We start from the raw sequence: 26050 nt of genomic DNA, 5'->3' as shown, positions 1-26050 counted from the left end.
CATTGACTCCATTGTTGATAACCAGATTGGGATTTTCAGGTAGTGTTTCCCCCCCCCATCCATTACTATATGTCTCTGAAAGTAGGAATGAAATTTATTCTTTCCCTCCCAGAGGAAGCCGTGCCAGCCTAGTTGGAGATCCTGTCCTTCTAGCATAAGGATTCTTTTATTTTTTAGTTGGATCCAGTCCTTTAGCCATGTTAGGGCTGCCACCTGATAATAAAGCTCCCAATCTGGGAGGCCAAACGCCCCTTTGTTTCTACTATCTTGTAGAAGTTTGTATTTAATACACAGATAAATTTGACCAGATAAATTTGGATACCATTTTATTTACTTGTTCGAAAAAAAATATCTCTAATTTAATCGGTATTGTTTGAAATAAAGTAATTTGGGTAGTATATTCATTTTGATTGTTGAGATTCTGCCAATTAGTGATATCTGTAGTTCAGTCCAATTATCCAAATCTTTTTGAATCTGTCGTAGCAGTTTGTTGTAATTATCTTCTTTTATTGTAATACATTTTGCCAATAGCCATATTCCCAAATATTTAATTTTCTTAGCCCTCGAAATTCCCAGTTTCTCCTCTAGTTCTTCATTTTGTCTTTTAGTTAAATTCTTAATATTTTAGTTTTCTCTTTATTTATTTTAAGCCCTGCCACTTTACTGAATTGGTGTATATCTTCCAATAGTTTTAGTCCAGTTTCTAGGGGTTCCTCTATGATAAATGCTAGATCATCTGCAAAGTGCAGGCCAGATCTAAGCACCCCGTGGGCTGGATCTGGCCCCTGGGGCTTGAGTATGACACCCCTGGTATAGGGCCTCCTACTAGAGCAGGCTTTTGGGCTAGAACTCCAAGTTCTCATTGCATTGTGTTAATCTGTATTCTCTAAGGGAGAAACTACAAAAGTTACAATACACTAAAATGCTACCTAATTTCCTCTCTTATTAAATAAAAAAGAGATGGCAGAACCTGTTGAAAGATACAATAGCATCAGGATAAATATGATATCCTGCAGCACTATTATTGCAAGTAAGGCAGGGACAAAATTAAAAATAGTTTAGTGATTCTCTAGTCTTTCCTCTCTTCCTTATTGGCACCCAATCTCACCCCCAACCCAATTTTTGCTAAACATTTTGGCAATTTATGAGATTGTAAAATAACAATTTGCAGCCTCTGAAGGCTTTCAATTTCTTTTTTCAGTAAATCCAGCTTTTCTCATCTTGGACTGCAACTCTGTCGTGTTGGCATTTCCTGCCTAGAACAAAAAATTTCCCAGCAAGCAGGGTCTTCTGGTGTAAGAGGAATAGCAGAGGCAACTAAATCATTGAAAGTCAGTATTGCAAATGCAGGTTTATTGCTGGGAATCATCTAAAAGAGAAAAAATAGATTAAGATTTGTCTATTTGAGAAAACAAGGCTGGGATTATTCGTCCTAAAAAATAACTTTTTTTTTTTACATACGTGAAATGAAAGACCAAGGGGGGAAATAGTTTTCAGGTCAACCACGGAGGTGGATTGCTCCCAGATCGGTCGAACCGGTACTGGCGGTGGCAAGAGGCTCTGCCCACCCACCTGGACACTTCTGCAAATGCGCAAAAGTGGCGCATGTGCGCGACCATGAGCAAATTGGTAGCTCCGGGATTTGAAACCCACCTCTGGTCAACCAGTATGTTCAAATTTGATACAGAACCTAAAAAATCCGAGATGTACATGCTCATCTCACTAGAAATAGTGATCGTAGTGCTACCAAGTTTAATTTATAAGTAGACTGGAAATTGCTCAAGAATTCCAAAGCACTTACATCTGACTTCAGTGCTGTGAAAAGCCTGTTAAAAGAAGAAGTTAAATGGAAAATCAAGAAGTCAAATGTCTCTTACATTACTTGGGGATTAGTCATCAACACACTGATAGTAATTGAGTTAGAATGTGCATCAGAGATCAAGAAAGGTACTATCCTAGTCCAAGAATTTATTATGATTAATGAACACTGTCAAGAAAACGATTATAAAATAGTACTCCTTTAAAGAAATGGAAATATTCTCCAAATGAGAAAAAAATGGATCACAAGCATTCAGAAAAAAATGCCAAGAAGCAAATAAATAGGGCTGGGAACTTTTTTCCCTCCTCTTAAATCAGGGCTGTAACTTATTTTCTGCGGTGCTTAGAAGCTTGCGGATGATGTTATATGAAGCTGGCAATAAACAGCCAGTTGATTATGTTCTATCAAGACGGTATTGATTCTTAAATGACTACATGGATTTCTTCCAGGTAATCTGTTCCCCCATCTGGTCCTACAGGTTTTCCCAATAACTGCTATACCTGAGTCAATACATTCTGCGGCTGGTCATCCTCTTTTCTTTCCTTTCACTTTTTTCAACTGTATGAACTTCCACCGAGAGCTAGATTTCCCCCTTAACATTTCTGAAGTGTGATCATTTGGAGCCTGGTAATGTGTACCCTGAGTGAGAACTCTGAGGTCCGATGAGTTCAACGATCCATTTGTTTGCTTGGCTATCCATGATATTTTTAAAGTCTTTTCACATCCCAAGGTTCAAAAGTGTCAATACTCTTTCTATCCTGGTTCTTCAAAATCCACTTTTGCTTCTGTAAAGTGCCACAGGGAATACCATGGTTGCACAATTCTTATCTTTGATCAGCAATCTTCGTGGCTGCTCTACTGTGTACTATGCTGTGGTATATATATAACTTTTTTTTTACTGTTGATTGGTGATCCCAAAAGGTAGCAGCTACCTATCCCATCAATATCTTAATTGTTAGTTCTAAAGCTGGCTACATTTCTCTTCTTCATTTTAGTCCCAGTTGTTCATTGTAGACCTTGAAACTTACACATGCTTTGCATTTTGAGCTATATTAAAAAGCTATATTACAGAGTTGGGATTCAGCCGTTCAGACCAGTTCAGGAGAACTAATTGTTAAAATTCTGCCCAGTTCGGTGAACTGGCTAATTCTACCACTGGCTGGCCCCGCCCCTGCCTGTTTTTGGGCTGTTTTTCAACTGGTTTTTTTAAGGTTGCTTTTGGCTATTTTCAGGTGAAAAACAGCCCAGAAAACAGCCAAAGAAAGGCCAAAAAGGAAGGAAGGAAGGAGGGAGGGAGGGAAGGAGAGAAGGAAGGAAGGGGTTAATCCAGCTTTAGCTTAGTCTCTTCCAGAATTGCCTGCACAGAAATATTGCCAATCCTTTTCCTTCTGTTATTTATTTATTATTTTTGGGGTGCAAATGGGCTTTAATTGTAAATTGATTCTGAGGAGTCAATGGGATTTATTGCCTCTGCCACTCAGGTGTGAAATGTTGGCTGCTATGACACAATATATTGCTTTTAATAAGCTCAGCCTCCAATGCCTTAAGTTCCTTGGTGATGGGAGCAGAATGCTTTGCTGGTCTCTCCCCATCCTTTCAATGTGTGGTGGGGGATTTGCAACAGGATACTGACAGTTGGTTACCCTTTCATTTTCCCAGCCAGTCATTAGGGCAGAGAACTGGTTGTTAAATTATTTGACTCCCACCACTGATATTATACCATATTATTTTTCTTCTTCCGACTTTTAAATTACATCAATCTTCTCCCAGTTCAGTTCAGTTCCCTCAATATATATGCTGCATGTAATTTGAATAAATAATAGTTAGGGGGAGACCCTGTCTCACTCCTTTGCCAACCTAGATACAGTCTTCTCCATTAGTCCATCATGTGTGGTCCATAATGTGACTTCCTGTCTGTAATACAGGTTTTGCATAAGAATAAAGAAATGTTCTGAGCTTCTCATTTTCTAAGTGCATTGCTCATAAGCCACACAATCAAAGTCTTTTCTATAGTCAACAAAGCACATACTGTTTTGTTATTTTTGGCTTTCTCAATTATCCAGAGAATTATGCCTTGTGTTCTTTGGCCTTTTCTAAAGGGTTATTTCCTATCATGTAAAATTAAGGATATTGTATGATAGTTTGCATACTCTGTTACCTTTTCTTAGTACTGGAATGTAGACTGACCTCTTCTAATCAACTGGCCACTGAGTCATTATCCAAGCTTGTGATTAAAACCTTTACTGATTTCTCTTCTATTGCTCGCCACCCGTTCTGCAGATATTGTATCATTTTTTTTTTGGTAGATTCCACTTGGTAATGACTAGAAGACTTATCAAACTTAATCATCTAGCTTTTGTAAGTAGGGAGTATCTTTTATGGTATTGTAGATGTTGTTATTGTAAATTTACTCTGTGGAATTCAACACATTCCTTTCATTTTTCTTTGATTCAGTTATTATCTATCGATGGGCATCTTTTCAGCTTACCAGTTTGAGAGTGGAACCTCCTTCCTAGCTTAAAGACCTTTTGGAAAACTATCTTTGTTTTTCCTCTGTTACCAACCTTGATGTATTTGCAGATTTGTTGTAATACTGCTTCTTTGCAGCTCTCTGAATCATTTGTCACGTTTGTTCCCAAGATCTTTGGCCTTTTTGGCTTCTCTTCTTGGCATATTTCCACCGTCTATTCTGTCATTTGACATTTGATTCCCTTTTGTTTCTTGGTCTTTGGCAGTTTCTTTGTGTATTCATCTTTAATAATTTCTTTGATTTCCCTCCGCAGTTCCTTTGGTTGCCCTGTCAGGCTCCCAAAACGAAGAAAAACACATTGAATAGCAATAACAATAGCAGTTAGAGACTTAGTATACCGCTTCATAGGGCTTTCAGCCCTCTCTAAGCGGTTTACAGAGTCAGCATATTGCCCCCAACAACAATCCGGGTCCTCATTTTACCCACCTCGGAAGGATGGAAGGCTGAGTCAACCCTGAGCCGGTGAGATTTGAACAGCCGAACTGCAGAACTGCAGTCAGCTGAAGTAGCCTGCAGTGCTGCATTTAACCACTTGCGCCACCTTGGCTCTCTGAGGCAGTTTCCTTTAGTGCACCTTTTGTGTAGGCATAAATCTTGCCATTAAAATAGATTAATTTGCACCATTAAACCCATACTCTGGGAAATATGAAGGAGGAACCATCTTAAGTCTCTCCTACACAAAACATCTTATCAGGGTGTTGTTTTTGCTCCTCTGACATGCACTCCCTCCTTTCTGGAAGCTGGACAACATTCTTCCATAGTATCAGAGCAATTCAGGACTTCGGAGCAAATTTATTTATTTGTTTGTTTGATTTATATAGCCATCCAGAGTGGCGCAGTGACCTAGAGATGGATCTCTCACCTCACAATCAGGAGGCTGTGAGTTTGATCCTAGGTAGAGGCAAGTCTCTCTCTCTCTCAGGGCATGACGAGAATATTTCTGCTGAATATAACTCTGCATTGATGACAGGAAGGGCATCTGGCCAGTAATCTCTCTGATCCATTCAATTGTCCAGGTTCCACCCCACAAGGGATTATGGAGTCATTAAAAGATGATGATGATGATAATTGGATAACCTTAAGGTATTTCTGCCTGGTCCCATTCACTGCACCTGGACAATGAAATGAGACCTGCAAACTCAAAAACATTTTCTTCAGAAATCCCACCATGGAATGTCCAAAGTTCGCAGCTGAGAATATATTTGCTGAAATAATCTCTGCACTGGCAACAGGAAGGGCATCTGGCCAGTAAATACTCAGCTCAATTCTGTTGCCCGAGACTCCACCCCACAAGGGATTACGGGGTCTTTAAAAGAAGATGATGATTTATATAGCCATCCGTTTTAAGCTACTCTGGGTAGATCACAAGAACCAAATCCTGATGAACTCCTTGAAAGTGTTGTGTACATGCGCAGGATCATATTTTAGAAACTGTCTGGCTTTCTTTTTCTCCTTAGCTTAACTTGGAACTTGCATGTAAGTAGACCATAATCTGTTCCACAGTTCCCTTATGTGAGTTCTTCCACCTCTTTCTACCAATGATTTATTCGTTTTGATTTCTGCATAACTCCATCTGGTGATGTCCATATGTATAAATAGTGTCCCCATGGTTGTTTAAAAGCAATGGCACAGCAGCAGAAGGAATGAGATAACAATTCAGCCTTTCTTCCCATGTTTCCCCCCACTCCACCTCTTTGTAAAGGAAAAGAATGGTAGTGGGAGCCCTTGATAAGTTCCCATTTCCCTCAAAGCCCCCAAATCAGCTGAAAATTGTGCCACCAAATTGGCAGATTTTCCATCTGGTTTGGGGAGTTTGGGAGGTTTTAAGGGATGTAATGGAATTGGTTTTCCTCAAAGAGGCTGCTCCCATTTCCACTTTCATGTGAAAAACAAGGGGGGAAAACTGCAGTGCTAAAAGTAATTTGTTTCTGAGCTTCAACTGAAGAAACTCCATGTACTGGAGGGAGATTGCAAATACGGAGCTGTAGGAAGCAGGAGGACTACAGTTGTCTGTCTCCGTATTAAAAATGCAGGTTTTTAAAATAACGAGAGCAAAAATTCGTACACACACACACATTCATCATGTTATTCTCTTTCAAGATAAGTAATGTTACTCAGGGCACAGAAAAGATGTACAAAAAAAATAAGAAATTCATGAGATTAATAATAGAAAAGGAAACATAGCCAGAACTAATTTATTCTTGTTTTTTAAAAATCCAACATATGAAATTGCTGATAAAATACTTAATTTGTATGTAAAATCTAAAAGTTGGATCCTCTCCGGAGTCACTTTTTGTGAAACGGGCAGCCAATAGAAATTGGATAAATAGATAGAGAAATGAATAAATAAAATTCAGCTCTGTATCAGTTGATAACAGCTGCCAAAAGCTAACACTTTTTTAAACTAAGGCTTTAGCAAGATTCAGGGAAATATAAATGATGGATAGGAGCTCAAAGAATATTTGTAGGAAAACAGAGTTCAAGATAGAATCCTCAAGTTTATATAAGGATAATATTGCTGAAGAATTTGGCATGACTTTTAAATGGTCATTTATTTAAATATTAAAGATGTACTTTGAGATAAATAAATTGGCTGGAATTAGTCTGTATCTCTTTAGGGCCGTGATGGTGAACCTATGGAACCCGTGCCACAGGTAGCATGCAGAGCCCTCTCTGCAGGTATGTGAGCTGTTGCCCCAGCTCAGCTGCACCGCACATGCGCATGCACCTCCTGCCAGCCAGCTGATTTTCGGCTCTCTGGCGCGCATGTGGGAGATGCATGTGCATGCATGGGGGGAACGCAGGGGGGTGAGCCCCCCGCAGCTCATTTTTGGTCCCAGGAGGCTTCTAGGCCCATAACCTAGAAGAGAACTCTTATTTCAATCAGATTGAATTGTTGGGACTTGCCAATTGTTAGAAATCTTAATTGTATCTCTCAGCAGGTTATTTTTCTCCAGTTGATCAAATTTCATTTCCCCCCAGTGAGGTTGCTGAATTGCTAAAGATTGCTATGCCTTACAGAACTACTTGGTACCTCCCTTATGATATTATTTTAGGCATTTCCGTGTATTTTTTTAAATATTTGACATATTGTAGAACTCTTTTTGTTCAAATATTGGTCTTAATGTACAAACAAACAAACAAAGTGAAATATTTGTTAGTTGTAGTACAGCAACCTTTTTGTGGGGTAAAGCAAGCTCAAGCACAACACGATCAACAGATATTTAATTGGAGCCAAATTTTAAAATTTCAGCTGACAATGAAAACCGAAACCTCACCACCACAGACACATACATTCCCTCATATAGCAGAAAATATCAAATTTCAGTCAGTATTAATTTCAAATACAATTAAAAAAAAATTAAGGATAATTTGCAGAATAATTTACCCCAGAGTGGTACTTTCCAAATTCTCCTGATTTTCCAAGAGCAACTGCAATATGGTGGCCATCATCTAACCGGGTCTCCTGAGTAACAAATAAAGCAGAAGTAAGATTGGGCATAACTTACATGCTTCAGAAAGGGGTGTAGGACAACTTGCCATGCCCAACTCACCATAGCCAATTTACCATGGGATAACTTGTTATGGCCAACTCACTGCAGGATAACTCAATGTTGTATTAATTGTTTCATTCAGTTACTTTTATTATTAGTGACCATGTCTTCATCAAAATTATTCTGATATTTCTGGATTAGCTCTCTTTATTTTATTACTATTGACCACAGTTCCATCAAAATTAATTGAACTTTGTATTTCTTGAATTGCCCCACAGGGAATTGTCCTGCGACATGTTGGCCACAGTGAGTTGGCCATAACGAGTTGTTCCATTCCACCAGGAAGGTTGGCGACATTACAGCCTAAGCTAAACTTTCTCAACTACTGTAAATGCTTGTTTGCACTTTTCCTCTTTTCTCATTGAATAAGTAAAACAACAAGACTTGGTGATTCTGATGACATGGTCCCACCAGTCAAAGAACAGTATGGATGGTAAAGATGCAGTCCAATTTCCTTTTGGATCATTATTTAAAATACAAGATGACATTTGTTTGTTTCATCTTTAAATTTCATGTTTCAAAACAGGAACTGAACCCCATCACCTAGGAGTTAAAAGGGGCATTTTGCAATGATTTCCACATTATTTCATTTTAAAAAAATCTACTGACTCTGGAGTTACTGTCGTAACCTCATGCAGATTACAGAAATTAAAACCTTAAAAGATGCTTCAATTGGAGATGAGTAATAGGAATTGCGGCAGTTATTTATTTGTTTGTCTTGGGAAAATGCTACATTTCATTAGGAAAGCCCATTCTTCAACCCCTATCATTACATCAGCATGCCAAAAGTTATTGGACAAAAGTCAGATGGCAATTTCATACTTCAGACTCAGTCATTTATAGCTGAGGCTAAAAATATGCTGCTGCTAAAGTTATAGCAGAAAGTGAGAGAGGAGGAAGGATTTTAGCTGATGGGGAGATAGTCACTAATAATGCTAGAGACAGTATCATTTATTTCAATGCAAACCTATTATGTTTCAGTTAAATATATATAATGGATCTAGGGAATAGCGTGTAAATTAAAATCATACCTCAAACGTCCACTCCTTTTCTTCTTCACCATCCAAAAGTACAATGGTTTCATTGTATGTTTTTCCTTCTTCCAGCTCCACTGGGGACACATTAAACTCTATCCTTTGAAGGTCAAATCCTATTCCAACACCAATGGCTTTCACAAAGCTCTCTTTTAATGCCTAAAGTTTGACATTCAAACACAAGAGGTTATTGGGTATATAGTATAGGTTTGTAAATCATTCTGAATCATTTATAGGCATTAATTACCCCTCTAAACCAGCCATACAAGACACGATTCCTTCTCTTTATACATTTATTTAGTAATAATATGTACACAATTTTGAAATTAGTTGAAGAACAGCTTTAATTATTAAATGGGAACTACTACTGCTGCTCCTGACACTTTCCACTTGTGAATCCATCAATGCTGTCTTGAAGGTGACAGTCTTTGAACGTGTTGGACTAAATTTTCATGGTTTTTTTTCAAGTCTTGAACTAGATTTCATTTTCTGGCATTCATGTTCTTTATTGCTGCCCACCCCCTTCACGTTTTTTTCCTATTCCTTCTATTCCTCCATTCTTTCTATTCTTTCGGTATACTGCTAGTCTCTGTTATAAATCAGGCCAATGGAAGCTTTGAAGGAGCTTAATTCCTGTGAGCACAGGCAACATTCTAAGGATGGGCAGTGGCAGGAATGAAAGGGCTATGCCACTGCTCAATTGTCTTTCCCAGGCACAATACAACTTTTTAAAAACTTCCAATGGCATCAAAGAAATTATTTTTTTTAAAAAAATCCAGACGATAATGCTTAATATGTTCTAAGCATTGTACAGGTACTGAAAGGTAAGATAATTAATGTGAAGAGATTCACAGTCTAATAGAAAAGAGATAAAAGAAAAAAATTAGGGCGGAAAAGGAATGGAAGATTTGAACAGCTATTATTTTTTTATGAATAGAAAGGTTCATTTACCCGTTTGCAAATATATTTTTTCTTAAGAGGTAGAGGATATAGTCTAATTTATCTTCATTCCAGCTGGCCAAATTAGTTCTCAAATAGTTGTCGAAGAATTAACAAGACATCCTAGAAATTCAGGTCCATTAGCATAATGAAGAAACCAGTAATAAAATATAATATACTACCTATTCCTAAGTAGTGAGTGTAAAGATATTGTTGGTTTCATGGGTCAAACGTTTGGAAATTAAATTTGTAAGAATCTGAGATCACTGGGTGAATCACTCTTCTACAATCTAAATTGTCAAATAAGAGTGTGAAAACAATAGAAAACAATATTTAGAAAACAATATTTTAGTATACATCGCCTAAACTCTTTGAAGAAAGGCCAATATACAACTGGGAAAGCCAGAATTACTTTTCTGGAAAAAAAATGATAAATTCCAGTCTTCTGGATTGCTGTAGAATTCTTCCAGGAAGTTTTCAAAATAGACATTGCACATTCAAACAATGTTGTCAAAATAATGAATGTGTCAGGCCTGCAGCCATCTTTTCTGTTGGATCTTTGGCATGCCACACTTTCTATTATTCTATGCATTTTTCTATTGTGGGAAAATGGGAGGGGGGATTGTATGGAGTTAGATGCTATGTAGCCATAACAAAATTCTTTCTAGAAAGCCAAGGTCATCCTTTGTCTTTGCACTTCTGCACCTGACCAGAACTGGATGTGTGGAACTGCCAGCATGGTAGTGGAAGATTGGACCATGTGATGGACTTGTTGGTGTGGGGGCAAGATCTTGAACTTTCAACTGGGTGGGGAAAACTGGGAAGCTTCCATATTTGGGTTTTCCCAGATGTGCCAATATGGCTCTCTTAATAAATTGGAACTTTGAGCAATACTTTGCCATGGACTCTGATTTACTTTTGGATGCTATTTGGAACCCTGACAGAATGCTTATATACTTGAACAGGGACTGTATTAATTGACTATAAATAATAAATATTATTACCCAATGCCTATGAAACATATCCAACTGAAGCCATTCATTCTTCATGGACTTGATAACTCGCCATTCTTCTTCTGTGAACTGCCGTTTCATAAGCTGAAAGAAATCAGGAATTGAACCGCTTCCTGAAATTAAAAACAAAAGAAAACAGTAAAACGGAACTGGTAACAGACATTGAAATTAGCACTAGCGGCAATCATTCACTGCATTGTCAAGCCTACATGAAGCCTATTAGTATAATGTATATGAACTTAAGATGTTGAGATTTTTAATTCTTACTTTATGGCATAACTTGCTGTGTTAACCGAGATAGTTTTTTAAAAATTTATTTATTTACTGAATTTATATTGCTGCCTATTTGTCTATGGTGACTCAAGGCCGCTTACAGAATAAAAGACCACATTTAAAACAATAAAAATTAACAAAAACAATCCAATAAATTAATATAGTACAATATAACAAAATCAAGAAACTGTAGCTTAGCATATCTTCTGATCTAAGCTGTTTACCTTCAACAGTACAAATAGAGAGTGAGTATTTAGGGTTTCAGACAATTACAGTCTTATGAATCTTTCTCAGGTACACAAGCCCATGGCACTTATATTGATGGAAACTGGGATATTTAACATTTAGAATACACACGCACCTACTGATAAGTTTGAAATCTTTTATTAAGAATTACAGCCCATAGGTAGCTTCCCCAAAGCTTTTTATAGGTACCATTCACATCTGCTGCCAAAAATTAGATATTCTATTTTGTTTATGTTTTTTACAAGATTGAATGGTTTTGGGTTTTTTTGGCAAATCATTACTTTTAAGATAAATTTAGGAATTTTTGGAGGGTGGAGGTTTTTTGGGAGAAAAAAGTGTTCCGGATCCAGCAATATCAATATTGCCAACATGCCACACAAAGGGGAAATAAAGATCTTCAGAAGTAAGAAATCTCCAAATGAGAGATCATCCCTGCTGAGAAGAATGAGGAAAATGAAGGTTTATTTTTTAAAAAAGAAATAAAAAAAAAATCATGAAATGGGCCCACATAAATTATGCTTTTTATTTTTATGAATTAAAAATAAAGGTATATTTTTATGAATTAAAAAAGGTATATTTATGAATTAAAAATAAAGGTATATTTTTATGAATTAAAAATAAAGGTATATTTTTATGAATTAAAAATAAAGGTATATAACTGATTGTTATAACTGGTGGCAATACCTATAGAAAACAGAATTTTATTTATATTTAGATTTCCAGTTGAATCTTTAGATTCTCTTGTGGCCAGGAGGAGGGAAAGAATTTCGAAGACAAAGATTTAAAATAAAGTTAATAGAAAAGCCAATAGTAATACAACTCTATAGAAATACATCAGAGAATTCTCAGTATAACAGCAGAATCAATTTAAAGAAACATCGTTTTTCACAGTTGAGGTAAATGGCAAAAGGTGGCGGTTATTGGGGCAGCAAAGAATTAAATGAAAACAGATGATCAGTTCACTGGATAAATCACCAAAATACATCAGATTAATCTTTATGGATTTCAAGCTGGAATTTATAAGGATGAAAATATAGTGAAATTAACAGCAGACTTTTTGTCTAAATAACTATCCTGAAAACCTCCTGGTTATGTTTTTTGTTGTTATTCTGATGCCACATAATGATAGTTAAAATGAAGAGGAACCTGGCAATTTCTAATGAAACTTTTTTTCTTTTTCTTTCTTTCAGAAAGTCAATGTTTTAGTCGTTTGGTGAGTTAAAACTACTATTATTACGGTGTTTGCTACCACTACCATTTCTCTTTCTTCTTCTTTTTTTGCTGGCAAATAAAAACAGGTAATTAACATCTTAAGAATTTCCTGGCATGGTTTCACCCAAATCTTCATATACTAGATTTCTGAGAGTATGTAGTGTCAATCCAATTGCAGAGAGCCAAATTAGCATTTGTGGATTAATGGGACAAAAACTTGTATTAATTCTACTCAGGGAATTACGGTATATAATACCGTCTCAAAGTTATTTCCTTCTTCTATTGTGAGCCAGCCTTTCTGCCCAAAGGGCACTCAAGGCACATATTGTTTTTAGTATATTTAAACTATTTAAACTGTATTTAAACTAAAATACATTTTTTATTTTCAAAAAATAAGTTTAAATAGAGAAAAACATTACCACTTTGACTCTAAATTAATTGGAGAAGTAAATGTACAGAAAGACAAAGTTGCTGATTACTGCAATCAATTGCTGAGTAGAATTTAGAGAATGTCATGATTCTTTCTCTATTTATACCACTTCTATCTGCCCCATGCCCTGAGCCTTCTATAAACAGAGTGACAAAATCAGTGATTTCCAGAAAGAAGATTTAGAAGGAAGGACGTTCTGGAGAACTGAATGTTATTGAGGATTGCACAAAGTTAAGCAGAAAACGAATAACCTATTATTAAAGAGAGCATAAAATTCATATTTTAATTTCTTAAGTTTTAAAATCTAAGAGATACCTTTGGATTAAGAAAACAGAGTTGGGATACTCCTATTAATAAAATAGCATTTGGAAACATTATCTTTTATTTTTTTCAGTGTTCATGTTGCAAAACTTCTTATTAGCAATTCATTAATCATATTGCCCCATTAGAAATAGTTTTTTTTTATTAAAAAAAAACCAACCCTGCTGGGTCATAAAACTTAAACTTGTTCTTGAATGTGACAATTTGTAATTCTTCAAGGAAAAATGGAGTTCCAGAGATACTTTCTAGAAATACCGTGTTTTTCTGAATATAAGATGTTCCAGAATATAAGACGCACCAAGATTTTGAAGAGGCAAATTTTTTAAAAAAAGTTTTTGCACTCTGCAGACCTCCCAGAAACGGCCTGTTTTTTTTGCAAAAATGGGCCCCTTTTTTTTTTCAAGAAAGGGGGCATGCATAGCCTTTAGGGGGTTTCCAGGGTGCTCCTGGGGGGGGGGGCAAAAACAAGCAAAAATGGCCCTTTAGGAAGCTTCCAGCACTCTGGAAGCCTCCTAGAGGCTATTCACGACCGTTTTTGCAAAGGGGGCAGGGTTTCAGGGGGCCAAAAGTGCTGTATTCAGCACCCAGATTTTCACCCTCTTTTTTGGGGGGGAAAGGTGTGTCTTATACTCTGAAAAATATGGTAAATCTAAGAAATCAAAAATGTTGATATTGTTTTCTTTTTTTTAAGCACTTAGAAAGCCTTTAAGTTTGGATAAAGCCATCCCTCCCTATGGCACAGGATTTCCAATTAAGACATATTCTGATGGTGCTTTGTCATAATTTATTATCACTGGAGTTCAGGATTAGCTGTTTTCTCCTCTGCAATATTATTGTTTGCAAATCAAGTCAGAACTCAAGACCTCCTTTCTTGAACTTCATTTCCATCTTAAAAATAAAACCATCTCAGTTAATCTTTGAAAGCCACAGCTTCTTCACATATGGAAACCTTGCCAATAACAATCCTGTTTATTATGAATAAGGTTCTTATCCAATGAAATAATGGTTAGAGGCAGAGGTGGTATTCAGTGAATATTCTCCTTTATTCGGGCCAAATTTTCTGTTGCTAAGTGAGGCATTTGATAAGGTTTATCTGTGTCCTCAGGGGTCATCTGAATGGGGCTCTTGATTCCTGTAGTCTTCCAATTTTTCCCTCTGGAAATCCATTCCTACTCCCACACCATTCCAAGGGTGTTCATCCCAAATTGTATAGCTAAAAGTCTGTAGAGATTCTCAGTCATCCAGGTCATGGTCCAGAGTTGTTATTCAGCAAGTTCTGACCAGTTCTGGAGAACCAGCAGTGGAAATTTTGAGTAGTTTGGAGAATCGGTAAATGCCACCTCTGATTGGCCCCGCCCCCATTTATTCTCTGCCTCCTGAGTCCCAGTTGATCGGGAGGAAATGGGGATTTTTGCAGTAACTTTCCCCTGGAGTGGGGAGGGAATGGAGATTTTACAGTATCCTTCCCCTGTCACACCCACCAAGCCATGCCACGCCCACCAAGTCACACCCACAGAACAGGTAGTAAAAAAAATTGAATCCCACCACTGGTTAGAGGGATACAGATTTAGAAATTAGAGCTCTAATCTTGCTGGCCAAATGACCTTTGGACCAAGGATGTGAAAAATGAAGGTGTTTTGATAACACCTGGGAATTGCAGTGGTGTAGATTGTTTGTTAAATTGAGTTAAGATTGCCCATTCTACAATCCCATAGTTTTACAGGCAACCCCATAGCAATAATTTAAGCAAGAAAATCAACACCATATCCAGTGTGTTCTTCACTGCATTCTCCAAGAGCCAAAAGCGCAGTGTCCCAAAACCATTACTTTGACTTCGTGTGATAACAGTTCATCACTTCTAAGTTACAATGGCAGACATAAAATATGGAGCACAATTCAGTACTATCAGAAAATTGAGCACTAGTTCAAAGCCTTCAATCATGTTATACTTCACGGTTCCAAAAATGTAATTTTGTATGCACTCCCACTCATGTAAAATAATTCAAATGCAATAATTTCCATAAACCAATATAAATAAGCCTTCCCCCCCCCTCCCCTTTTCACCAGACACAAGGGTACACTATTCTGGACTGTATATCTGTGAAACATTTGGCTAGGAAAATACTGCAAAAGGAAATTTTAAAAAACGATGCAAATAACAACAACAACCCACCTTGAAATAGAACCAATTTACTTTTAGTAATGTATTTTAATTCTATCAATATGGGACAAAGCAAACTCTTCAGTCAATGATAAGATAAGAGACCAGCATGAAAATAATAAAACTATACCTATTCATCCTCCTTGATACAGAAAGATTTTCCATATTATCAGCTTTCCACAGACATCAATTTACAGCATGTTAATCAGAATAGCAATATATATTATGTAGACGTTTATGCAAATTAGTCTTTTTGAATAATTATTATTTTAGCATGGAAAGTATTGGAAAAGCTCGAGGTGATACTGAATATCAAATCTGATATTTCATATTCAGTATCAAATACTGTTCCTGTTTCAGTATTTGACAATATCAAATCTCCAGAAGTAAGAAAGGTCCAAATGAAAGATCAATATCAAATACTGTTCCAAGTGTTTGATTCCATTCCAAGGTTGTATCACTTCCAAAATGGGCCCCTTTTGAGGTCAGACCATTTCTGGATCACTCAGAATGGTCCAAATTCAAAAGAGGCCATTTCTCACATTCTTATATGTTCTGGCCCCGCTCCGTCCGGTAATGAACGCAGACACAGGCTTAGCTATTTGCAACTCTTTAGTCACAGCAGTTATAATCCTGTTGGCTGAAAGCCCAGACCCGACTCACTGGCAAGACGTTGGCAGCAACCTAGACTCCAACAGACACGGGAACACAAGGCAGACCAGACAAGGAGTTCTCCAGTTTAGTACTGCAAAAGGACTCCTCCCAAAGCCTCTTCTTATATACTCTCTTGGGAGGGGCCAAGCCACAACCACCTGGGCTTGATTATCTCTTATGAGTCTGTCTCCGTAACTGCTGCCTCCGTTTCTCCGCCCTCCGCTGCCTGGCATCAGGGACAAACTCCCTTTGATCTTCCCCACTGCTCATGGCTCAGGCGCCTCCTGGTGGCCAACCAGCCTCTCTGGTCCCTGCTCTGAGTCAGAACGCTGCCCAGGGTCCTCCACATCTTCCATAGCTGACTCATAGAGGTCCTCGCTATCGGAGTCCATTGGCAGCTCCAATGGCTCCTTCTGGGCCACAACACCTCATTGATATCGTCAGACACAAAGGGGCAAGGCATAATTGTAATTTTCATGAAATTATGGAGACTTAAATAGTACTTAAGGATTGCTCAGTCAGCTTAGGGAAACAAGGCCCAAGGGCCTGCATAGTATTGAAGGAACAATAGTCGAGATCTAGGGGACACTGGATTATCTGCTTCTACTTGGGACAAGCTGACACCAGATTCTGAGATATGAATTATTTCACCGTAACTAAAAAGGACACTTTTGGTGTGCTTTCCAGAGTCATCTTATGGACCACAGTAAAAAGCAGATTGTTGAACTGAAAAAGGAACGTGCTATTGTTGAATATGATCATTCTTATGGCTTTTAAAGCAATAAACATTATCAGATCAGACAGTCCAAATCCTCCCATACAAAACTATTTGTTTAGATGAGAAAGGGCCACTGCACCATCCCACCTTAAATTAAGAAGACCTTTTCACCCTTCTTTTTGATCATTTCTTTGTATGCTGCATCTTTTAAATGTTAGGCCTTAGGACAAGAACTTTCTCACTATGGAAAGCCATCAATTTCTCTTGGATTCTTATTGGGAGGGGAAAAAAAGCTGTTTAAGCATCGAAACTGATCTGTTTCCAGATGTAACCACTGTAAAAAACAAACATGAAAATTTTGCACTGCCGCATTCAGATTTTAAAACCAGGTGGGATAGGGACTGCATTGATTAATGAAGATATTCCATTTAGAGTAGAGTTAAAGTGGAGTTAAGTGATGCTTCTTCCTGTATTAATCGGCAGTCACAACTGGATGACTGAACAATGTTTTGTTTGTTGTTAAAATTAATGCTATTTGGGTTTACATTGCTACTGATTTCTTATACATAAATTAGCTTTAACTAATGGAAGCTTTGCAGTATGGAAAATATTTTGTCAGAATTCATAACACATTTTACATATGCACCCCTCCTATCTCTTATCCAAAAGAATGCATTTAGTGGGAATCTACAACATATTATACTAAAGATTGTTGACAATAAGCAGGATTTTGCAAAAAAAAAAAAAAGTAGGTAAATAGAAACTGTTGATACCAGGATTAGATAGAATTACCAGGAAAAAAATTCAAAAAGACAAGTAATCAAGTGACTTCATTTCTAAAGGAAAAAACCTACAAAACAGACATATCCAACCATATTATTCTATACTGTAGAACTGACTATATTCTATATAGAGAATCAGTCTCTTGAGAATCTGGGAACTCCAGTTTTCTCATCTGAATCTCTGAAAATTGTGCTTTAAAGACTGCTACTCATTCCTCCTTATAGAACAAAAATGAAATTGAACACATTTGCTTGAGTCTACACCATAAGTATTAAGGAGTCTGGTACTAAAATCAGGATCCGTGCATATATTCACTACTACATTTTGAAATCATATTCTCTTCACCAGATCAGGAGTATTTGATAGAACAACTACACCACCATGTGGTTTTCCTTATGATGACATCTGCCACCACAGATACTGTTATTTATCAGTCAGGCTTTCATTCTCTAGATGTGTCAGCTATGATTTTCAACACCTGACAGGATGACTGAAACAATGAAAGCTATATTGCCAAGTTATTTGGAAACAATGTTGTAAAATTTCTGTCTTGCCACCTACAAATTCATCTATTATTTTTCCTTCAAAATGTAGCCAATGCAATTCTCCCTTAACAACAATCCTGCAAACAACTCAAGTAGGCTTCGTGGCTGTGGAAGAATTTTAATGCAGGTGACCTTGTACTTTTGAATTATATACCGGGTTTGCTTCTGTAATTTCAGAGACCATTTGCCTGTCCTAACCATAAGATCTAAACAGTTCTAATAATGTGCAATCAAGTGAAAAGAGAATCAATAACTAATAATCACTTTTAAAATTGGAATGTTGTAATTTAAGTCATATAAAGCAGGCAAAGAACTGTCCTAGGTTAGGACATAGACAGGGTGGGATTCAAAAATTTCAGCAATGGGTTCTCTGACCGGTTGCTGGGTGGGTGTGGCCATGGGAGGGTGTGGCCCAGTCTGCTTCCTGCACGTGGTGGAGGGGCCATTTTCGCTTTCCCCAGGCTCCAGAGACTTTCTTCAAGCCTCTGGGAGGGTGAAAACTGCTTCCCCCATGCTCTGGAGGCCCTAAAAATAGGCCCGTTTCTGGCCTTCCTAAATTTCCGGAAGGTCCATTTTTCCCCCTTCTCGAGCCTCTGAGCAGACCCTGCACCAGTGGTGGGTTCCGGATCCCATGCAACCAGTACGCTGCAACGGGGCCAGGCGTCCACCACGTGCATGCGCGTAGCACACACATGCGTACTGACCACACACAATGCTCCAATTGCTCGGCGAAGCATCATGCAGGCGTCATACACTATGTGCGTATGAGCGAAAGCCCCGATCGGCTCAAATATAGGTAAGGATGGCGGATGGGTGGGTGGGCCCTACCGGAACAGTACCTGGTGCTCCCAGCAGCCACCGGTATGCCCGTACTGGGGTGTACTGGTCGTATCCCACCACTGCCCTGTACTTATCTCGCATCCAAAATGGGCCACGTGGGGACTCCTGGGCGGGGCAGGAGGGGCAGGGCGGGAGGGATCAGCCAGGGTGGGATTTGGAGGTTCTCCAAACCAGCCATAACATTAGGTATGAACCGGTAGCAGCCCACACCTGGACGTAGATGTATCATGTCCCATTACCTGGCATCGTAGTCTTCATGATATCAATGCCAACCTGACAATCAGGTTCAGCTGCCAGTACAGTGTAATTTCCTTGATGAGAAACATTAAAGCTGAAATTGGACTGGGTGCTGCTTAATGCGTTTACAAGGACAGGTTTGCCTTGTGAAGTCCTTTGTAACTGTATTTTGTTCCAAGGAATCTTCAGCCTTTCCGCAATCAATTTTCTTATCATCAGGCGGCCAGCCTGCAAAATAAAATAAACAAAAAAACTCACAACATGTAAATTGTTCCATGTGAGTAAAAAAAAAATGTATTACAATATTATTTGCTTGAAAAACATTCAGACTCCACTCTTACGGAGTAAAAGACAATTGGATTACCTTTAAAAAAAGAAAAGCAATATGAACGGATTCAGATGCAACTACAATGTTTTCTTAAAACCTCTGTACTTCTTCAAAGAATTTAAAAAGAAATTGTTCTACACTTATTGACAAAATCATCTTATGAAGTAGGGAACGCTGAGAGAACAAGAGAAAGTTTCATGGCAAAGTCGAGATTTGAACTTTACTTTTTAAGCAATACTTGAGACTTAAAAATACAGTATTTAATTCTGAAAGATATGAATCCATTATACGTACTAGCTCCACACTAAAATTAAATCTTTTGATAGATTTTTTTCACACATTTCCCATGTTTTATATTCATTGGCAGTGTTTATATTTATAAAATTGATACAGTTATCTGCAGATGATTCTAATTTTGCTTGATTTCTGATTACGAAAAATGTTATTTTCCCAAATAATGCAATATACCTGCCCTTACATGTAAACAGTCTAATTTTTTCAAAAATCTGATTATAGTTTGACAAGTTGTCATCATAAAATCACCTGCCAACTATTTTTGCTGTAATATCTCATTTGATGGAACAAAAATGTTTTCTGGTGCAACTGCTGAGTTCTAATTTCCAGAGCAGTAAATCAACTTATTTTCTTATTTTTATAACATAAATGAAAATGAATCTGAAATCCCTCCAATAATCTGAAGAGACTTTTTTACTAATATGGGACAATTTGTATAGAATACTATACAGTATTTAGAATGATTTCCCATTGACAATTCTTTGATTTGTGATGAAATGGATTTCTAAAGAATTTGTAGTCAGTTTGTACCATATTCAATTCTTTAAAATATTCCGAAAACTGTTTTTTCATATTTCTTATTAAATATTAAAGCTCATTTCAATATTGAGTAATATTTTATAAATTATTGAAACTAAACCCATTTTGGATTCTTTATTGAAGTAATTGTCTGTCAATTTTAATATTTTTTAAAAGAAATGTTCAGATGATTGAGTTACATATTCATCTTCATTTAGAACCTAATTCATGTAACATGGTTCATGGTTATGACGGTGATGAAAAAAGAACTTTATATTCAATCCTTATATTTATGGTTTTTACAAGTCTGTAAAGCGAAGGAAAGCTTAAGTACGATCATAAGCATAGTTGTGGTTTCACTTAATGACCATTTAATGATTGATTTGCCAGTCTCAAGTGGATGACCTAGTAATAAATAACAAACAGATGAATAGTATATTTTAAGAAAAATAAAGGTCTATCTTTTAAAGGAAATTGACACCGTGTTTCCCTGAAAATAAGACCACCCTGGATAATAAGCCCAATCGGGCTTTTGAGCACATGCGTTAAAAAAAGCCCTCCCCAAAAATAAGCCCTCCCCGAAAGTATTTCAACACAGCAGCAGCCAAGAGGTAACCACGCTCGCTGCCTCCTGCACCTCAAAAATCATAAGACCTCCCCGAAAATAAGGCCAAGCGCTTATTTCGGGGTTCAAAAGAAAAAAAAGACCCTGTCTTATTTTGGGGAAAATATGGTAATATGTATACAGGTGCTCTAGTTTAGTTATAAGACACAATGCATTTTTTTTCCTATTTAACTTTTCGCATTTCAAATTCATTGTGAGGCATAGAAAGCAGGTTTAATTCTCTTGAAGACTGTTTTCAGAGAGAAAAGCCCTAAGAGAGTTAAAAATCCTAACAAAGATTGTCCCCACAAGATATCAATGTTTTTAGGAATCACATGTTTGAATGTTTGAATGTTTATTTAATTTGTATGCCGCCCCACTCCCAAGGGACTCGGGGCGGCTAACAACCAAAGGTGGGAAGGGGGTACAAATAAGACAAAAGACAAATAGATTAAAAAAACAACGACAGTCACAACATTTCAAGTGGGGCTGGAAATCCATCAGCCCCAGGCCTGCCGGAACAACCAGGCCTTCGTGGCTTTGCGGAAAGCCTGGAGGGTGGTGAGAGTCCGGATCTCCACGGGGAAATCGTTCCAGAGGGCCGGAGCAGCCACAGAGAAGGCCCTCCCCCAGGGGTTTGCCAGTCGGCACTGGCTGGCAGATGGAATTCGGAGGAGGCCTAATCTGTGGGATCTAATCGGTCTTAGGGAGGTAATTGGCAGGAGGTGGTCTCTCAAGTACCCAGGTCCGACATACTATCAGAACACTTATTTTAAAAAAATAAAACAGTAAAAGTAGGAACTAAGACATCAATGGAATTTGAAACATTTCACTTTTCTTCAATTTAACTGAAATCAACATGTTCATAATGATTCAACACGTAATCAAGAGAAATATGTAAATGCTTACTTCGTCATGACTTTTGTTACGCTGAAAAATCTAATTATGGTATGTACCCAGAAACATACTTCTCTATAACATCAAAGTGAATTTTAAAATCAGATTTATGTACAGTATTGAATTATTGGCTTCTACATTTCCTACTATAATGGAATTAAATATATTGATACATAATGTTAAGTATATCTCCTTTTGGAGACTAGAGTTGAGTAGCAGAAGGTAGCAAGGAATGTGCCACTGAATAGTCATACTATCAATCACAGCCGCCGAAGTTAAAACAAGGGTAACTTTACTTGCGTTAACAAAAATAAAGTAGGATAAACATTCTCCAAAACAAGCAATAAGTAGTCTTGAATTATATACACAGTCTATGATACAACACGTTTACAGATGCTCAACTCACGATTCACCATGTAGACAGGTAACTAACATACAGAGTAGCCACTACCCAATATACAGTATTCAACTCCAATAACAAGCACGAGAACATACAGGAACAACCAGTAGTAGTTCCTACTCCCTCTTATGGCTGATTAAAGCAACAACGTCCAATCGCATCTCACTTGAGCATTTAAAGTACAGATACATTATTTCAATCTACACACACACACACACACACACACACACACACACACACACACATCCAACCCAAGTTTAAGATTACATCCCTAACACATAATGCACTTAATGTTATTTCATAATGCACATAATGTTATTTCCAGAACTTCAGTATCACCTCTATAACATAATTTCTTGTTTTTTGTTCTTGTTACTAAATTATTAGATGTTACTAAAAACTAGTAGATGTTATGTACTGGCCAGAAGAAATCTGGGGAAAGGTACCAGATGATCTCATACAAGAGTTGACATAAAATTTCTAGTTGTCCCTCTCATGCAGCAAGAGGAACACTACTGATATATATCTACTATAGCCCTGAATGATGGGCATTAAATCATACAGGTTTAATGCACTTGTCCTTTCTAAAAATTCCAAAGCAAACAGAATGTTTCAAAGGGTAAATTAGAGCATACCATAGCAGCTTTGGCATCCCGACCAAAGACGAACTGTTCAATGCGCTTTTTCTCTTCAGGCTGCACAAGGCGCATGGCTAACAACCATTCCTCACAGCAAGGGGCCCAGGTGCGGTATGAAAATGCCCAGCGTATACTTTCCATGGCGAGGTGCTCCAAGGACACACCCTAAAAAGTGATGCTGTCAAACATACATATTCCAATCACCTGGGGGGAAAAAATAAGCAAAGTTGATCAAACGTTTGAAGTTGCTGGCTCTGGTTTGAAAGACTTCAATTTGGAGGGCACAACAATCACTGATTTATTCCACCCTCCATCCTAGGGTTATCACATATGCAAACCTGTGGCTACAACAATAAATTTACCTACATATTCTCTAGTTCGCAAAGTATTTTATAAGTTTAAAAGACGTTTAAAGGCATATAAATTATTACTCGATGAATTTTAAAGTGTCAGAAGAGTACAACTGCAATAAAAGAGTATATAAGTGACTATATTTGCTTGGGGGAAAAATGAAGAAATCTGAGAAATGGACAAATCTGAAAGGGTTCATAACTTTTTTTAAAAAATCATTCTATGTTTATAATTTTGCTTTAAAAGGGAAAACTCAAGAGCAAAACTAAAAAAAAATAAATCCAAAGGAGCTTTCTGAAATAAAGGACTGCACGTTATAATAAACAGTCACTGATGAAAGACAAATCTGTCCCTAGGCCTTAGTTTACCTTCCCAATAAGAAACTGAGTCGGAAGATCATTTAAAAGCAGTTTATTAGGGTACCCTGATAAAATGGGATCTCTCAAGCCCCATATTTTCCTCCTTTTATAGTTAACACAACAAAGAAAATGCAAGAGGAAAGTTAATTGAACAGGGTAAAAGTAACCTCCCCTTTGTCAAACATGTTATACATTCCCATCCCATAATATGACACATATTCATTAAAATGAGGTCTGACATAAGAAGAGGCATAATTGTAAGGAAAAGGGTTGTCTGGAATTCATAAAAGAGATCAACCAGACCTCAATTTGTACTAACAAACTTTTTCTTATCTGGAGCTAATCTCCAGCTTGTTTTATCAGTTTAGTAATGTTAACAAACCTGAACATCGTTTTAAAAGAGAGAAAATAAATCAAATTAAAATACAAAGTAACCACATTAGTTAACAAATGACAAAACTCCTGTCATTTGCCCCTCACCGTACATAGGGGAAAGAAACATATGTTGGTATAAAGTAGAGGTCTCCAAAACTTGACAATTTTAAGACTTGTGGACTTCACATCCCAACATTCCCCAGCATGGCCAGCTAAGGAATTATGGGAGTTGAAGTTCACAAGTCGCCAAGTATGGACACCCCTGGTATGATGAAACAGCCAGGTAGATAACACTGTGGGAAATGTGCCCCTTTGAGGACAAGATGTCAGTGCTGGTCCGAGCCTTAAAGGGATTCTTCTCATTTGTTCCTAGCATTATTTAGAAAAGTGACATGAAAAGTGAGTTCGATCCTAGGTAGAGGCAGGTATTTCTCTCTCTGGGCACAATGGGAATATATCTGCTGTACAAATCTCCGCAATGGCGTCAGGAAGGGCATTCGGCCATTAAAACATTCTGCAAACTCCCTTCAGTTGTCTAGAGTCCACCCTGCAAAGGATTATGGGGTCATTAAATGAAGATGAAGATGATGATTTAAAAAATAATAGTTGATAATACAAATAGGTTTAAAATAGTTTTCTATCCTTGGGTTCCAGGACTCTTGCAACACAACTGCAAATCATTCCACAGACACGCAGAAATGTATGATTGGTTTTTCTTTTTTCTTCTCTTTCTTTCTTTCCTTTCTTCTTTCCTTTCTTTTTTTAATTTCTTTTCTTTCTTTCTGTCTTTCTTTCTTTCTTCTTTTCTTTTCTTCTTTTCTTTCTTTTCTTTCTTTCTTCTCTCTCTCTCCTCTCTCTCTCCTCTCTCTCTCTCTCTCTCTCTCTTTCTTCCTTCCTTCCTTCCTTCCTTCCTTCCTAACTATTTGCATAGGGAATATTCTTTATACTATTTATGTTGTTTGTATTTTTTGTCATGGATTACACCAGCGAGGCTAAAACCAATTTCGTTGTATACACGAAGTACAATGACAATAAAAGCTATACCAGAAAAGTGACTTGACCATGTGCTTCATGGGGCAGGCACAAGGATGATTGATTTTGGAAGCGGGGAGGGGATAACAAGTCTTCCACACCTAAGCGGGTAATCCCAAAGGTCTTTTTTTTTCCCCCCAAGAGGCAACTGGAGTTTCTTTTTTTTTTCTTTGAAGACGTTTCGCTTTTCATCCAAGAAGCTTCTTCAGCTCTGACTAGATGGTGGGGAATCAGAGTTCTTGATTCAGAGTTCAGACTGAATTCTTCAGTCAAAGCTGAAGAAGCTTCTTGGATGAGAAGCGAAACGTCCTCAAAGAAAAACCCAGAAAGTTCAGTTGCCTCTTGGAAAAAAAAAACATCTTTGGGACAACCATGATCTGGATGACTGAGAATCTCCAGTCTCAGGAGGTAATGAGGTTTTCTTCCCAACCAATCATTGGACTGCTCATAGTGAATCAGAGGAGATCCCCCCAATCACAACCAGGCTTACTTGCAAGGCAATGTAATGTGGGGGGGGGGGGGGGATGCACGCAAAGGACAGAATAGAAGTATCACGCACTAGCACTGCTTACCATCAGCCCCTGCTTTTCTAAATGATGTTGAACCAGAAGCCGGAGAGGGCGGAAACATAAAATGAGGCAGCCAATCGAGGCATAGCCGCCCAGGAAAAATCTAGCCAATCACACAGCTGGCTGCAAGCCCCTGCAGTGTGAGTAGAGCTAGAAATGTAAAGGTTACTATTCTCGTAGCGGGGTCCTGTTCAGCATTTTACTACCATTCAATATGTGTGCTGCCCAGGCAGTCTGTAGCTAATGTAGGAATTAAGAACTGTCTCCTTTAAGAAACTACCTCCTGGGAAATGTAGGCAGAGACTGCCTTATGGGAAATGTAGTTCCATGACATGGGATCACATCTGTGTTTCGGATTGGCCACTGGAGCATTCT

The 26050-nt window shown here is 37.7% G+C and overlaps 1 protein-coding gene across 1 annotated transcript; it reads right to left on the bottom strand.

Annotated features, from left to right (window-relative positions):
- On the bottom strand, nt 1-25778 carry AASDHPPT (aminoadipate-semialdehyde dehydrogenase-phosphopantetheinyl transferase). The gene is made up of 7 exons (XM_032220294.1): nt 25679-25778; nt 22987-23193; nt 19312-19537; nt 10881-11002; nt 8935-9096; nt 7738-7815; nt 1-1369 (listed from the first exon to the last, which is right to left on the bottom strand). Exons 2-7 carry the CDS (start codon nt 23128-23130, stop codon nt 1217-1219), a joined length of 885 nt encoding a protein of 294 aa, XP_032076185.1. The 5' UTR covers nt 23131-23193; nt 25679-25778; the 3' UTR covers nt 1-1216.
- Nucleotides 25779-26050: the final 272 nt, after the last annotated feature.

This window comes from Thamnophis elegans, chromosome 6 (genome assembly GCF_009769535.1).
Source record: "Thamnophis elegans isolate rThaEle1 chromosome 6, rThaEle1.pri, whole genome shotgun sequence".
In the NCBI taxonomy this organism is placed as follows: domain Eukaryota; kingdom Metazoa; phylum Chordata; class Lepidosauria; order Squamata; family Colubridae; genus Thamnophis; species Thamnophis elegans.
The sequence above is the reverse complement of the archived record's forward strand: the minus strand, read 5'-3'. Positions and strand labels throughout refer to the sequence as shown.

Coding starts and splice junctions, on each gene's coding strand:
- AASDHPPT (XM_032220294.1), bottom strand. CDS start 23,130: ATGGAAAGTATACGCTGGGCATTTTCATACCGCACCTGGGCCCCTTGC. Junction 19,538..22,986: donor GGGATGCCAAAGCTGCTATG/GTATGCTCTAAT, acceptor TTTATTTTGCAG/GCTGGCCGCCTGATGATAAG. Junction 7,816..8,934: donor AAAAGGAGTGGACGTTTGAG/GTATGATTTTAA, acceptor TTTGTTACTCAG/GAGACCCGGTTAGATGATGG.